This window comes from Tenrec ecaudatus, chromosome X (genome assembly GCF_050624435.1).
Source record: "Tenrec ecaudatus isolate mTenEca1 chromosome X, mTenEca1.hap1, whole genome shotgun sequence".
In the NCBI taxonomy this organism is placed as follows: domain Eukaryota; kingdom Metazoa; phylum Chordata; class Mammalia; order Afrosoricida; family Tenrecidae; genus Tenrec; species Tenrec ecaudatus.
The window spans coordinates 20073623-20090975 of record NC_134548.1 but is presented as its reverse complement, the minus strand read 5'-3'; the positions used below and the strand labels follow the sequence as shown (position 1 = coordinate 20090975).

General features: G+C 46.2%; 1 protein-coding gene across 1 annotated transcript; it reads left to right on the top strand.

The window, feature by feature from the left end:
- Positions 1 to 5118: 5118 nt before the first annotated feature.
- Positions 5119 to 6939, top strand: DDX53 (DEAD-box helicase 53). Its single transcript, XM_075538298.1, has one exon. It carries the CDS (start codon positions 5119 to 5121, stop codon positions 6937 to 6939), a length of 1821 nt encoding a protein of 606 aa, XP_075394413.1.
- The last annotated feature ends 10414 nt before the right edge of the window (positions 6940 to 17353 follow it).

Here is a 17353-nt window from a genome sequence, read left to right as displayed (position 1 = left end):
GAGAGAATGTGGCACATCCATTGATTTCTACATCAGAAATACCTTTTTTTAAAACTACACCAAAGGCTACTATATACATGGACTTCTTCAGACGGAAAGCATAGGAGTGAAATTGACAACCTCTGTGGCAAAAGAAGATGGAGAGGTTCAATATCAGCAGCTAACACAAGGCCAGCAGCTGACTGTGCAACAGATCAGCAACGACTCACCTGTGAGCTTCCGTGGAAGTTGAAGCAAAGGAAAACAAGTCAATGAGAGCCAAATTCCAAGCTGCGGTATAGCCCACCTGATGTGGGAAAACAACATAGAATAGGTGGGGCTCATTTACTGCAAAAAGCTGCGGGATGACATCAAGGATATCAAACATGAAGAAAGCAAAATGTAATTTACAAAGCAGGAAAGAGAGAAATGTGCCAAGTGGATATCAGAAGAAATTCAGAAACTTGCTTTTGAACATAGAATCTCTCTCTGTCTCTCTGTTTCTGCCTCTCTCTCTTTTCCTCGCCCCCACCCTCCCATTGGCAAGGAGTCGCTTATGACTCACAGTAGTGCTGCAGAAGAGAGTAGAACAGCCCCTTTGGTTTTCCAAGACTTAACTTTTTAGAGGAGTAGAAATCCTCCTCTTTCTCCCACTCAGCTGCTAGTGCGTTTGAATTGTTGGCCTTGCAGTTAGTAGTCCACTGGGTAACCCAGTACTCCAACAGGGTGTAGACCAGAAAAAGCAAATGTAAAAAATGGTGAGGTCAAAGACTTGGGGAAAACTTCCAACAAGGGGCTCCATAAGACAAAGTTACGTTTTCTAAGGAAACATGCAAATATCTGGAGTTAGAAAGAAAAAAAAGAATTTGCTTAGCATATCGTAAGCTGAAAGAACTGAGGAGAGAATTCAAACCTCAAAATATAATATTTAAAAATTCTATGGGCAGAATATTGACCAATACAGGAGGCAGCATTAAAGAAACGCAGGAACACTGAGCCTCAGGGAAAGCAAACAAAACATGGCCTTCAGTGCGATGTGGCCGACAGGGAGATGATGGCAAGGAGTCCCGGGAGGAAAAACATGTTTGCAGAGTCACCGTGGAAGCATTTGTACAATTCTGTCTGCTGTGATAGAACTGTGGAATGATATGACATATGTATTCACTCCCCAATTAGAGCAAATTAACAAGAAAAAGAGACACTTAGATCTGGGGATGGTTTGGGGCCTGACTCTGAATTCTAGGTCTCACTGAAGAACGATTAGGCGTCACATCATGGTCCTGTTCAATACTCCAAAGCACTGGGTGGGGCTTATGCTGTCAGTCTCCCAGGCTTGTCCTACACCCAGTGAAAGGTCCATTTTGATGCCAAAAAGCAAATAGGCTTACAAACGCTCTACTCTTAAATCCCATTCACTATTTCTATCAATCTTTGCATCAATAAAATTAGTTAGAAGAGAACCGTATAAACCTAGTCCAGCTCGATCCAATGCTTAAATATTCACACAGTCAGGTTCAATCCTTATCTATCTCAACCCTTATCTAAATTATTGCACCGATCCAAAATATGGCCGAGGTCCTCTTCCTGCATCAAGCCACGACTAGTCCTTCTGTCAGCCATTTTGGCCTTCTGTCAGCTTTTTCGCTAAGCAGCATGGACTACGACAACTTCAAGGGGGTGATTTCACTCACTTGTCAGGTACAACAGCAGGTACATTAATCACATTCATTTTTTCCATGTCAAACAGGAATAACCAAAGGAAAAAATCAAAATGTTACCTTCCCATATTCTTTCCAGATAACAACCCAGTAAACCGCATGGCCATTTGTGACTTCTGGAGAGCCATAGAAAAAGTACCCTGAGGCAGCGTTCAGAGGAGCATCCATACACATACCACGATTATTTTCTCTGGGAGCCACTCACGACATACCATGATGGGTTAGTCCAGGTGGACTAGAGGAAAAAATCCAGGAACACTCAGGCATATATGTGTAAGAGTGAAGTTGATATCAAGAAGAAATTACACACCCAGAAAAATTTCAACCCAGTCCAGATCAAGTCCAGCCATTTGATAGTAGCCCATAAGTCGGATACCAGCCCATGAATTCCTCTTGAACTCATTCAGCACCTGCAATGATGCCAAGCGCAGGAATGGATCAAATGGCAGTGCATGAATCTCCAGGGCCCTGGGCTTCATCGCTGTGGCTTCATGAAGCTTGTTAACAGGAAGGCGAAACAAAGAAAGAGTACATCCCTCTGCCTGGGAGGAAGCTCCCAGGATCCTCCTGGTGGGTGTGATCGTGTGGCCTAATTGGCAGGGTAGACTACACCCCTACATTCTATTTATCACACTGACATGAAATTGTGTGACTACCACATTGCTCCTTACCCTATGACCTCTATTTCTTGAGATCTATCAGCCTGTGTAGCCTGTGAGCCGGCAGCTGGTCTTGGATCCATCAGTACCTGTAGTGAGGTGTGTCAGGAGAAGCCTCCAGTCTTAAGGCATGATGCACTGACTTGGGCCTGGCCAACCTCTACCAAGGTGCATTTTCCTGAAAACAGAGGTTGCTGGTACTTCTATACGACACTGAGCTGTTCCCAACTCAGAGAGATACCGTGTGTAACAGAACGAAACACTGGAGGCTTCTGAACCATTCTCCAATCGTTCTTCTCTTTGAGCACATTGTTGCTGCAACTGCGTCCAAACATGCCATAGAGCGCCTTTAACTTCAGTGATTATTTACTTCCAAGGCTGATGCCAAAACCCAGAACTGCAGGCTAGTCATGTGAAAATACATCACACGTACGTAGTTTGAAGGATATTCTGAAAAACACCATATCATGACCCCCCAACACCGCCACCGTTTGAAGATCAGGAGAGGTTGAGAGACTGTCATGATTCTCCATGACAGCAAAAGGCAATGTGGTGTTTGGGATCATGGACATAAAAAAATTCATTCGTGGAAAATTAATGATGTAAGCTAAGAAGTTTATACCAATGTTTATTTTTTGGGTATGACAAATGTATCCTGGTAATATCAGATATCAGATTTTGGGAGACTATAAGATGGGACAATAAAACTGGTCATGGAGTATACTGGGAAGGCCATGAATTTCTGAACAACTTCAAAATATTCATATTTATCAAAACAAAAATGTCCCAAGGGATTTTCAAACAGTTCATAAGGGGAAAAAATCCCAAAAGATCATTTCATCCAATTTTCCCAATCACTATGATTTTTCAAATATGAGGATGGGCTCACGGAATATTCCTCTAAGAATTTTAGGTTTAACACGTGGATTTCTCAATGTTGGTTATACTCTTAGCTCCGGGATTGCCTAATAGATGTTAGTGTGGAGTGAGCTGAAGTGACACTGGGTGTTGTTTGTGTCAAATACATTTGGCTAGATGACTTGCTTTTTTTGCAAAAAGCATCTATCATGAAAATGTCTATATTTTTTTAAGTCTCCTGATTAATCAGAGACACATTTGTGATTTCTGTCTTCGATACTGAATCAAAGTAATGGTCAATTTGACTAAGGAGCAATATATGCCCTTGATAGGCGTGAAGCTTAGAGAGAAGGGTTTGTCCCCAACGGACCCACAATCAGCAAGGCACACCTAGGCATCCCATAAGGAAGGGGGACCTTCCTAAGAGATCGGGCACACTTTACCCAAACCTATAAAGAAAAGGGTCCTTCCTAGGAGATGAGGTGCCCACTAGACAGCTATGGGAAACGATGTGCAATGTAAGGGCCAATTAAGTCACATGCCACTTACACAGCACGCTCATTCAAAGTCTGGGCATGCACAGTCTGGTCCAGTTACATTTTACTTCACACACACATACACATGTACACACACACATGAGCATAGCCCCTAGGTGCCCACTGACCCATACAATCAAGCCCTCCAAGGAGGGGGGGAGACCAGTCAATGGGATGGGCACAAATGTGACAGCACAGTAAAGCGCCTCTTTTGTGCCCCCGGCCTTTCTGGAGATGGCCTGTTCTTTGTGAGAAATCACTACAAAGAACTTGGCTTCAAAGCATGAGAGCTGACTGTAACTAACTATAGGGCTTCTGTCATGAGTTCCTTTGTTGCCAAGATGAGGGCACCCAGGGGGAGCATGCCACAGCCTCCCATCGCGGGCAGGAATCCGGAAGACCTCCTTTGAATGACAAGGTTAGAGAAACACAACGAAGATCCCATGGGCTTTCCTCCAACAAACGCAGCCTCGAGCGAGTCCAGGTGGAATGGAAACCACATGGTGTTAGGACTGTGATGAAGGGAAGGCCGTCCATGAGGAGACCTCCATAGGTGCTGCCATACTGGGCCCAAAACACAGGGGTGAGGCGAGCGCAAGCCTGGAGCAGGTTTTGTGCGGTTGTGCACAGAGTGGCTATGAGGGGCCACTGAGTCGGCAACAATGGACCAGGGGGGCGCCCTGGTGGAACTGAACTCACAGGACTTGCCTCCGAATGGACAGGTCAGTTGCAGTAACACACCTGTCTCTGTGCAGGGGACAGTGACGGCCGTGTGCTTGCATCAGGAGACTTCAGAAACCCTGTGAGCAGTTGTGCTCTGTGCAGCAGGGTCAATATGAGCTGGAATCAACTCCACCGGGTGGGCTCCCCACCGCCACCTCCCCCACGACAGAAGCAAGAAATGAGAATTTGGTCACAGCAAGTATTCTTGTCACACACATGAAAACCACGTTACTCAAAGAAAAGCACAGAAATCCTTAAACAATTTGATGTTTTTGAACCCACTGTATCTTATTCCTTTGGAAACAACTAATTTCATGTAAAAAATGAACACTGTGGAGTTAAGCTGTAACCCTACTTGAGACATGCTCAAAAATTAAAGTGATACTAACTCTTTGCTGCAGGGAGGGTGTCTACCAGTGAGTGCCTCTTTAAAGGTGACATCATAGACGCCTCTGTCACATGCAACTGCGTCCCAGGGCTGTGATTGGCCAGTCTCTCAAGGCCACGCCCCACAGCCCCCCACACTTCCCTAGTCCGCCAGGCACCAGAAAGGGCAGCCTGCGGCCAAGGGAGCAGCAGCCCCCTTCTGATTCTTCCAGCTTGATGTACTCCTAGGCAGGCCTTGACATTGCCACTGGTCTCCCAATGGCTGGGATCTGGGAGTGGAACGCAGATCAGAAAGGTTCGGCTGGCCGCAGCAGGCGAAGAAGCACAGACTGGAGCGGCCCAGCTGGCTACGGGGGCCCGCCTCTCACCTTTAAACTGAAACCCTACCTGGTAGATGCCCTCGTTGGTAAGAAAGGAAAGAAAATCAAGGACATTCAAACCGCAACCAATACTCGAATCCATGTAGTGCAAGATAAAATTGAGGCGGTCGTCAACATCTTTGGAACGTCTGCCATGAAACTCAAGGCCAAAGGCATTATAGAGATTATTGTCAAACGGGAGGAAGCCCGTTACATTTTGAAGCAAAGCCAGGCCCAGGCCGCCAGTGCTGCGGGCACTTCTAGACGTCGCCCAAGTCTCCCGCCGGGCACAAAAATCTGTACCACTCTGGACTGGGATCGAATCCGATTGGGAGGCAGTGCGTTGGACTCTCTGCTGGAGGCCAAGTTGCCCCCCATTAAGAAAGACTTCTACGTGGAATCTGTCTCCACCAAGTCCATGACGCAAATGCAAGTACAGCGTTGGAGACAGAAGAATTTCCAAATAACTTGCCAGGACCCGAGAGGAGGCCCCCGACGTGATTTTCCCAATCCAACGCGTACCTTTGAAGATGCCTTTAAAAATTATCGCGCAGTTATAAAATACTTAAAAAGAGGGGGTTTTAAAAGACCCACCCCCATTCAGGCTCAGGCCTGGCCAATTGTTTTAAAGGGGCAAGATCTCATCGGGGCAGCGCAAACGGGAAGTGGCAAAACCTTGTCTTATTTACTACCAGGCTTCATCCATCTGCAGACTCAGCCGCTATTCCGACACAGAAGCTGTGGAGCTGGGATGCTAATCCTCACGCCTACACGGGAATTAGCGCTCCAGTTAGAAGATGACTGCAGTAAATACACTGGCAGTGACTTCAGGAGCGTGTGCGTCTACAGCGGCGGCAGCCGCACAGAGCAAATCAATAGCATTTCCCAAGGGGCAGACATCATCATCGCCACTCCGGACAGGCTAAATGATCTGAAGACGAGTTCCTTGGTCAATCTAAAAGGCATCACCTACTTGGTGTTGGATGACGTCGATAAGATGGTTCACTTAGGATTTGAAGAGCAGATCAAGGGCATTGTGGAACTCTTGCGCCGAGACCGACAGACCGTGGTAATGAGTGCATCTTGGTCGCACAAACTTTGGCGGGTAGTACAGTCTTACGTGAAGGAACCTCTGCTGGTCGTGGTCCGTGCTCTGAACCTGGCCGAGGTACAGAGAGTGAAGCAGACTATCGTGATTACCACAGACCAAAGGAAACAATTTCTGCTGCAAGCGTTTCTCGACAGGGTGTCACCCAGTGACAAAGTCATCGTGTTTGTCCGCAGAAAGCACCATGCTGACCAGCTGGCCAGGGATTTACGCCTCCAAGGCGTACCGGTGCAATCCCTGCATGACACAAGACAGTACAGGGACCCCCAACATGTGCTGGAAGACTTCAAAAGCGGCAAAGTCAACATACTGATTGCTACCGATTTGGGATCCAGGGGACTGGATCTACGTGGCATCACCCGCGTCTATAATTATGATTTCCCGCGGAAAATCGATGACTATATCTACAGAGTCGGACTCGCTGGGAGAGCACGCCACGCTGGAGTCTCCGTCTCCCTTCTGACCCAGGACAATAGAAAGACTGCCCACAAATTGGTGAAGGTCCTGAAGAAATGCGAGCAAACTGTGCCCGCCGAACTGATGCTGATGGCTAGGGAACATCACCATAGACATCACAGGGAAATGAGGACCAAAGGTCATACCGGCATCTGAGTTTGACTGGCAATTACACGGACAGGTTGAGCCAAGCCATTGATCCCTTTAAGGCACTTCGACAGCCTGCGGTATGAACTCCGTCTTCATTTTGAACACACTTGGTGAGGACACATATTGGACAACACCTGATGGTTCAACTTCTTCAATAAAATCGCACGAGCCTTACTTCGATGCTTTGTGGGTGATTGAGAATCTGGTTTCATTTATAGACGTGCTGCATTCCTCTAAGGTACTGTTTGTCAACCTTCCTAATGTCGTGATCCTTTCCTACAGTCGCCCCTCTGTTGTAGTGAGCCCCAGACCACTTTCATTGCTACTTCATCACTGTCATTTTGCTACTGTGATGAATCAGGTGACCCCCATGAAAGGGTCTTTGGCCTCCAAAGGGGTAGCACCCCACAGGTTGAGAACCACTGATCCTAGGGGTCCCTTGTTTCAAGTGAGTCCGGTAACCAGTTAGCAGTTTAGCGAACCAAGTTAGGCAGTTCATCGGTTGGAAGCCACCAGCGGAAAAGGTCGCAATGAGTAGCAATCGACTCGGTGGCAGTGGGTTTGCCTTTGGTTTACTCTGACCGGCTACATCTTCTCAAAAAGATTCACCTTGATAGCATGGTGCTTATGAGATGAGCCAGTCAGTGTGCAGTGTCACAAGGAGGAAACATACAACTTTCCTCTAGTTTCTAAATGCTTCCTACTCACCACTATCATGATCCCAATTCTACCTTACAAATCTGGCTAGACCAGAGGATGTACACTGGTTCATATAGCAAGTGGAGACACCGAGAATCCAGGACGGATGATTCCTTTGGGACCAGTGGTGAGAGTGGCGATACCGGGAGTGTGGAGAGAGGGTTGGGGAGAGAGGGGGAACTAATGACAGGGATCTTCATGTAACCTCCTCCTTGGGGTACGGACAACAGAAAAGTGCGAGAAGGGAGACTTCCGACAGTGTCAGATATGACCAAATAATTTATAAATTATTCATGAGGGAGTACGGAGTACCGGAGGGAGGGAAAAATGAGGAGCTGATGCCGGGGCTTAGTTGGAGAGCAAATCGTGTGAGAATGATAAGGGTAACGAATCTACCAATGTGCTTTACACATTTGATGTATGTATGGATTGACATAAGAGTTGTATGCGCCCCAGTAAAATGATTTAATAAAAAAACGTTGCACTGAATAGAAACTTAGTTTTCATGAAGGTTATCCCACATGGCCAAAATATTCCCCCCTCCATTGGTTGATGCCAGATTTACTCCTAAAGTTATGTGGATTGTCAACCCCCTCTTTTCGTTCATTAGAAGTGTTTAATTGTATCGAATATTCCACAATTCTCTCTTACAAAGTAGATTCGACCGAAAAGTGTCATGCCTAAACCACCGGAAGCAAACCCTCCAACACACTCTGTCACAATGCTCAGTGTCCATTTTTTTTTTCGCATCTAAATGTGGTATGCATGCATGCCATCATTTGGGGGCTCCTTCTGCCGTAAAATGGAGAGAGGAGAAGCAGATTTGCATGTCCCAGACTTACACTGAGGCTCGTTCTTCCTGACGTAAGGAAAGTCACTTCTCTCCTCACCAATGATAGGAGAGGAACACTGTGTAATGACCATAACGGCATACTGTGGGTTTTCATTGAATTTTGTACTGTGACTCACAGGTAGTCTCTTGTTAGTCTTTGCTGTTCCATTCCTTGTAGTTTACTTTTAATTTGATTTGTCTTCAAAAGGTCAAAACTCCATCTACACATCAGAAGAGAGCTTATTGTGGGAGGAAATGATATTTTATCTACTGGGAAAATCTGAAAACTCAAATGACACGCTTTGCTATACTAACCAATATAACGAAAACTCCCAGTTTTATTTCTAATTCTGTTAAGCTTCAGAAGCAATCTGCGTCTGCTCACAATTGCCAAATTAAATACCCACAATGATGATAAATGCACTTTCACATTGCAAGATCACGAGAACATTAGAATCAGTCAAGCCTTAAAATATCGGGGAAAATAGCGTGCGGGGGATTTATTACAATGAGCTCTTTTCCAGAATTTCTCTGCTCTGACCAGAAATCGAGGAAAACATATACACTCTCTAGAATAAGATAGTTGAGATTTAAAGTCCATCTTTAAAGGTTCCTTATAGAGGCCACAATATTGCTTAATAAAATCAATATTAATTCAAATTAGTGGCTCAAAAGTTTTGAAGGCTTTCTACATAGCAGCTCCATCTCAGAGTAACATAAGAATCCCAATCAGAAGAAAACCTTATGCCCCCTTTGCAGATAAGATAAAAGATTAGGGGAGAGGCCTTGCTTACATTCACTAAAGATGTGTAAATAAGCAGAGAACTAACATTTTTACCCAGATGTGTCTGATTGCAATCTTTACATTATTTTCTTTCAAACCTGTTCCTTGTCTTGAAGTAGCTCACAAGGTTGGATTACTGAAAAAGACACAGGAACGAATGTATCATAATAAAAAGGTAGTCTATAATACCCCTGTGGCAAGGGTTAAAATGGTCTATTCCTGTTCATTCAGAGGAGAAATGCTTATTGGTTAGCCAGTTGGGGGGAGTTGCTACTTGCCAACATGCCTCTTGCCTGCAAAGCTCTATTTGTGAGGAAAAACTAAGTAATCAGAGCACTTTAGCTAGACAGTGAGGTTGCTCGATGAAGTTCAAGTCCCAAAACATATCATTGAATGTCTATGGTGAAGAAATGGAGAAAACCCTGCATTGTTTTTTTCTAATAGAGAAATGAGTAGAAGAGCGATGGTATGTGGGAATCTAAGAGGAAATACAGCAATGGTTCTCAACTGGGGAGAGTGTTGCCCCAAGGGACACTGGGAAATCTCTGGAGATAATGTAGCCTGTCACAATGGGGTAGGGCAGGAGGAGGGAAGGAAAGATGCTACGGGAATCTAGTAAGTAATGGAGCGGCCATGCTCTACACATCGTACAAATCTCACGGCATCTCCACTCACCCCAATATTATCCTTTCACAACACGGAGGGTCCCTGGGGGAACCCAAGAAAAACAAAACAAAATGGATTTTGTAGTAAACAAGAAGGTACGTGAGGCAAAAATATAACGAGAGAAACTGGAAATTATTTCCTTTAGACCAAGACGGACACAATCCTCCATCCTTCTTATCTTTGGTATAATCTCATTCAGTGGCTGTCAACAGGGTCCAATTTAGTCAATGCCTGTAGTTGAGTATGGTTGCCCCATCTGGGAAGGAGGGGTGAGGTGTTGCTGGCATCTCCTGGTAGATGTACGGTTGCTGCTAGCTATCTCACCCCCATCTTTACTACATATAGGTATAATGTATTAATGTACTTTATATGACTCTTCTAGCTATAGTCTGTAGAACTCCCAACAAATGACTGGGCGGGGGGGCCATGCCAACTGGCTATCCTCTCTCTCTGATTTTTGTTAATTTCTTTCTTTTGTTTTCTTTCAACAAAACCTTTCTATTGGGCGCTAATACAAATATATCTTTGTAAAGTTCCATCACTTCACGCAGTATGGTAGAGTAGCTCCCACAATCAGTTTGAAAGCATTCTCTTCCCTCTTGAACACTTTGTCATCAGCTCCCTTTTACCACCCCCCACCACCACCACAGCACCCACCCCTGAAACCTGGTTCTCTATAGGTTCATCAACCCAGGGATTCATATAATGAAAACCATTCAACAAAAATTGAAGAGGGTCACCCCCAATGAGAAATAGACCTGAGATAAACCCCAATATGAACAAAGCCAAGCATTCGTACCTTGCTGTATCTGGAAAGGGAAAGGAGGAGGAAGATGCTTGACAGCATGACCTGATTCCATTATGCATCCTTCCTAGGGGACATGGTGAGTGTGAAACTGTGGAACTCTAACCTGGGGATTGCTCAAACTTGCCAGCCCATTTGATGTAAAATGAGCCGTTTCACAAGTAAGGATGGAGGATTTTACTATCAAAAAGAAAGGCTAGAGTAGAACACATTTGTAGAATCTGAAAATCCCTTTTCTCCAAACCTTCCCCATCAGGAGAGAGATCTGTAACACTAGAGAGGTAGGGTAACAGAGGCAGCAGCACCAGCGGAGAGAGAGAGGGAGACAGACAAGAGGTAGAAAAACAGAGTGACACAGGGCGTTTCCTGCCCAAGCGGAAAGTGCAGTTGTGTGCCAGTGAGACCAAGTGCCTCTAAGCATTTAGACACACAGTTAGAGTTGCTAGCCCACTGAGGTGGAGCTGAGCACCTTTGAGCCCAAGTGATCAAAGGAGTGGCGTATGCTTTGGGCATTTATCTGCGTGCTACAGGAACTGTGGAACTCCCCAAGGAGTGCAGTAGTCAAGGGGCCACGTTCAGGCCTAAAGAGAGGCGTGCCCATGTGTGCAGGGGAAAGAGGCTGTCCTGACTGATGGGAAGTCCTGCACTCTCAGCATTTCTGACCCGGGGTTGCAACCTGCTAACTTCTCTAATGAATTTCATGACCATATGCATGGTGAGTGGGCCCAGCAAAATAAATTATGGAAGCCTGTGGAGGAGCAGAGAGCGCTAGGTGAGGGGCAGTTGGTGTCAGAATTCGTAGGACTGTTGGTGAGTGGAAGCATGTCTGTCCTCTGCCTCTGAGGCAAAGCCTTGGGTTGTCGCATTTGATTTTGCTTCTGCCCTGGGGAGTCACAGGGGGTCAGATGCCACCACCCCACCATTCTTAGCAAGGTTTATAAATGATTATCGAGATTAAACAAAAAAGAGAGAGAGAAACAGAAATAAAAGGGGCTTCAAAGCGGAATACAGCAAGGGGACATTCACTCATAATATACTCTGCGAAAGAACACCCACCACCAAATTTTATTTTTCGATAATCCACATCAATGTTTTTCCACCTAAATTGTTGTTGCTCCCCACGGGACATCTGCTGATGACTGGAGATAATTTTGAGACTCACACCATGGGGGAAATGAGGCGTGTTCCTGGTATCTAGAAGGTCGAGTCAAGGTATGCTACTAAACCCCCTCCAACACACAGCACAGCCTCCTGCAACAATGAAGGTCTCCCCAACCGCCCTCTGCCCTCCATTTCAAAACTTGTGGAATAACCTTCACCTGTGAAGAAGGGTGACACTCGCACTCTGTTAATTTGGGACAGGTAGATCGGGGCTCCCTGAGCCCTACCTGGATGGCTGCCTGGTCGGTCACTTGGTGATCCACAGGTGAAAGGGGCACACAGTGGCTTGGCAGGGCCTTAACCCCCAGCCTTCCTCCTGGGGCCTGAAGCCCTCAGTGGTCTTCCTCCACCAGTATGTGTCTGGCCCTCACTGCACTCTAAATTACATCTGCGCCCCTTCCAAGCAGCCCCCTGACACCACCAAGAGCCTAGGGCACTGTGCAGGGCAGTTGGCCACCCTGCCTAGGTGGGGATTCTCCAGCCCTGGCAGCAGGCTCCCAGTCACAGGGCAGGCACGGCTTTGACACCACTTTGCTAGGTCAGCCTGGTGTCCTGAGGTTGCCTAGCCTGCCATGGCTGCCTCAGGAACCACCCCTCAGCAAGGTACTCTGTTATCTGGTGCCAAGGCCTGAATTGCAGAGGGGATCAAACAGGCTGGGATAGAGCCACAGCATATGCCACTTACATCTCAGAGAGAGCAGTGGGCGGCGCAGATCCACTAGGGCTCAGCACAGGGCTGAGAACAGCAGCATGGCTGCAGGGAAGCAGGAAGCCAAGGCTTGCTCTTGGCTTGGGGCAGGGGGCTGAGGACAAAGCTGACCTCACACCCTGGGGCCTCATGCAGGCCACTGCTGTCTTGAAGAGGGAAGTAGTCCAGCCTCCTAGAGGGTTGCTATTTCTCATGCAGTCAGCATGCATAATCTAAAAGCTCCAGTGCCCCACAGAGCAGGTAAGCAGGCTTCTGTTTCTAATGCACCCCGTTAAAGGACAAACCCCACAGTTAGCCACATTGTCGAGCCTCCCTAAGATGAACTGTCTTTCAATTGGGGTTCACAGGAAAGTCCTCCTTAGTTCAGGCTGAGCACCTGCAGGCCACTCCCTGCAGGATCCTTGTGCCCCTGGAGAGGGGCAGGAACCAGGCCCCGGCCACCTGGGCCAAAGTTGCCTGGACCTGTGGCTTTGGGGTGGCCTGAGCTTTAGCTCAGGCCTGAGTGGCCAGTGTCCTAGACCCTGGGATGTCCCACAAATCCAAGAGTGCGGAACTTCACTGGTCTACTGTGCAACAAGACTAGCTCGTAGTGGCTGGTGGCTTCAAACTGCCAACCATGTGGATAACAGCCCAACACCTACCTACTACAACCAGGGCTCCACCAGATATGATACATACATGAATTTCTGGCTTTCTCTTTTGTCCCCCAACCAATTGTATTGGCATAAAATTCACATACCACGCAGTTCCAGAGTCCAGTCACACCAATGAGAGTTCTAGAAGAATCCCCACAATCAGTTTGGGAGCATTTGCTTCCTCCTTGTACTCCTCCTTACCAGCAGTCACCTTTCCTTCCCCTGCAGCACCCCCAAGAAATCATTAACCTAGTTCCTGTCTCTATGGCTTGACCTATCTGGGATTCCATACGCAGAAAATATGCAAACAGCCACAGCAAAATCTTAACAACCATAACCAAGTAACACAGAATAAAAATCAGAAAGAAAGTAGAAAATATTAAAAACTAGAACAAATATTACAAGGACAAAAAGGAAGATCAAATGGTCAGGTGTTAGGTTTGAAACCAACTATATCTGCAGGACTATGCTTTCCATTGTTCATCCCTGAAAGTTAGGCCTCTCCCTTCCCTGGTCCATGGCCAGAGGGCACTCACGGGAGACTGAGTACACATGTCATGCCCCTTCACTCCCCGTACCCTTAAAGTGAAACAACTTTAAGCTGGGTTACAAGGGAAATCCAACGGAAAGGTACTCCCTGTTATCCTAACTATGCCAGCCTTAATTGACTTTACCGTTCTATTCTCATTCCATGATTTTGGTTAGAGGTGGTTCACGTGAGGCTTAATCTACGTGTGCACCTGCAAACAGGACTTGAGGCTTCCTCTGACCACCAGACCCTTCTTTCCATGGGTGTTCAACATGTGACTTCAGACACCATTCCCTACTTAGCCTTTGGGCTTTGTGGTTGGCAATTCTTAGATCACACAGGCTGCTGGGCTTCTTCCTTGGAGACTTAGTTGAGGCTTCGTTTTCATGGCTGTTTGTTTGAAGGCCAATTGTTGTTGATTGGTTAATAACAGCAGCCCCATAAAATATTTGGCCTTCTGTAGTTAGCTAACTTCACTCAGCATAATGCCCTTCATATCCAGCCATGTCATGATATGTCTCAGAGTTTCAGCATGGTATTCGACTTCATGTATGGACCCAAGTTTATTTATCCATTCTCCAACCAGAGGGCATAAGCATATGAGCAGAAGTATGGAAAATATCATCTACCTTATTTATTGTCATGGTGGAAAAATAAGCTTTTCTCTCTGTTAACTGATTTTTATGATGACATGTATGGGCATCTATGCCACCTTCTATTTATTATGAGAAAGATGGATAACATGAAAAAATATTTCTTTTTTGGAAATTTCACATGTAGCATCTATAAAAAAGCACCCTACTATAATATTTAGCAGATCAGGAAAGTGACATTCGGAGAGGCCCCATAGCTTCCCCAAGTTCAAACAACGGGTAAGCATCAACACCAACTAGCTGTTTAGTGAAAATTTTCTCTTCGCTCATGAAGCGTGATAGAGTGCGCAGGAAGGAACATGGGAGAATTGAAAAGGACATTAATTTTGCTCAAAAAAGTACACTGAGTTGATATTTTTTCACACCATGCAATGTTTTCTGTACTTTGCCCCCTGAGTTTTAAGTGTCCCTTAAGTGTCCCCATGCTAGGGAAGTATATGTGTTCAACTGAAGATTTAAAGTGACTTAAGGACAATCGCTGTGACAGCAAAGAGATTTTCCAAAGGTTTCTTCAAAACCTTGGTTTAAAGATGATAGATAGCTATATAGATAGATAGACTGATAGACAGATAGATAGACAGATAGTTGTAGACATAGAAAGATAGAAATAGGGTCCCCGGTGGCGTATTGCATACCTACCCCAAGGTCATCAGTTGGAAACTACTAGTCTCTCTGAGGGAGAAAAAGGAAGCTTGGTTCTCCCTTGAAGGGTTACACTCAGGGGAAATGAGAGGGGCGGTGTGAGGTGAACAACACAAACACCTAAACAGTGGGCATGTTCTTTCAGCAAATCTCAGTCAAGAAAGAACAAAGGGGACAGTAAGGTCTGGTCATCTCTGCTTCCCATGGGTCTATTCTCTCTCTGAGTATTCTTGCAGCAGTAAGGCTAGCTGTGGATCCATTAGCAGAAATCAGGGAAATGATCTTCCCCGCCTCTCTCTGTTTAAGTCTGTCAGAAAGATGTCCTTCCAACGCCTTGTCCTGGGTCAGAGAGATTACCCCGAAAAAGGTTTGCACTGCAAGCCTGCTATGTCTCGGATTTGGTTCTGCTGTACATAGTCTTATTGTATGTCACAACAAATTGTCAGCGCCTGAAAGCAACAAACACGTGGTCATCTCCGTGTGGGACCCAATCCTTCCACCCAGGAATCCTGTATCTCTGAATGTGGCCTTATCAAAATGATAAATGCCGTCCTGTTCAATGGTTGGTTGTGTACTTCCTGCAGTTTGACGCATCTAAATTGGGGGAATAGCCACGTCTCTAGTTGAGGCAGTGAATTCTCCATTATTGAGAAGAGGCTCCAATGACGGGTAATTTCCTACGATGAGAACTGACTGTAAGAAGCAAATTAAACTTTTCCTCTGGATGTTTATTTAATAGGGACACTAAAAAACACAGGAATCCCTAGGGAATTGCTATAAGATTATAAAAATTGGAAGCTCATCCAAGAAGCCCTGCTTTTGAACAGTCAGCAGCAATTAGAAGAAGAAGCTAGAGAGTGGCAGAAGAGCAAAGTTGAGCTGCAATTGAGGAGACCCAGTGTCAAGGTCATCTGAGCCAATAGCTCAAACAGTACCACACTTGGCTGCACCTGAAGTACATCCCTGGCTCTGACAGATTTGAAATGTAGCCAGCCAGAGAAACTCTGGCCATCCACTGCATAGAAGAGCTCAGGTGAAATTTCCGCAGAATGGAGACTCAGGGTGAGAAGCAATGGAAATCTTGTCGTGCACCCTGGGAGTGAAAAAGAATCCTTTCACACAGCAGAGAAATAACCCCCCACCAACACACACACACACACACGCACACATACCCCACTTCCACGGAGCTAATGCTGACTCAGAGTGAACCTTTGCTTGCCTCATTGACAGAGTAGGAGTGCCCCTTTGGGTGTCTGATCTGCAACTCTTTGCAGATGTAGAAAAGCTCTTCTTTCTCCCTCGTAGGGGCAGCAGGTGGGACCCATGTGGCAGCGTTGCGGTGAGCACCCAGTGTGTCACCCAGTACCCCACAGAGGCAGAGGGAGAGATGGCCGCACCAGGGTTGCTGCCCCGCCTGTGGTGGAAACTTCACTTAAAAGAATAAATGAAAAAGAAAGAAACAAGGAGCAAGTAGTTGCCATAGAACATGGAGCAAGTCAGTAAGACATCTCTCCCCCCTCCACTCCCCTCGGAGTGGTCCTGCGGCCCAAGAACCCTCTCGGAAGAAAAATGATCATGTCAATCAAGATTCCATGGTCTATTCAAGGGATAAAGCTCTCGCCTTCAGCAGGAAGATGGCAAGAATGGTCCTCTCTTTAGCCTGACACTTCCATTTGACGTTTCAATCAATGATCCTGAAGCTACACCCTGCCCTTCGGGTTCCCTAAGCGACTCTGGTCTTTGACATCACCCCCTAGGACATGTGAGCCTCCCCATCACACTTAAATGCTCCCCGCAGGGTTCACCTGGCTACCTGCTGCCTCTCTGTTCTTCTAGCCCTGCCGGCAGGGTTATATGTCTGCAGTGATATGTACTCCACCTCAATAAATCCACTTAATCTCCCTAAGCCGCCATGGTGGACTTATACTGATGCCTTTTGGGGTCTTCATTTCAATTTCTGTGGGAAACCAGTCCTCAAGTTCAGTGGAAAATCATTTGAAATTTGAGCTCATTGCTTTAGGCACGTGTTCTTGGAGGTCCGATGTGCTACTTTGCATAAATGCTTTCATTTTCTCTGGAAACACTCAACGTGGGCTTGCCATAGCTCTTCCCTGGCATTTCTGTTTCTCTTCAGTTTGTAGCAACACCCCCTACCCGTAAACGAACCCCGAACAAATACACATCCTCGTTGATGCCTTCCTGTGAAGCACAATTCTGTTGTTATTTTGTTTAAACGTCCTTCTGCTCTCACACAGGCAGTAGAATACCAGGGGATGACAATTAAAAGGTTTCTTTAAGGCTATTC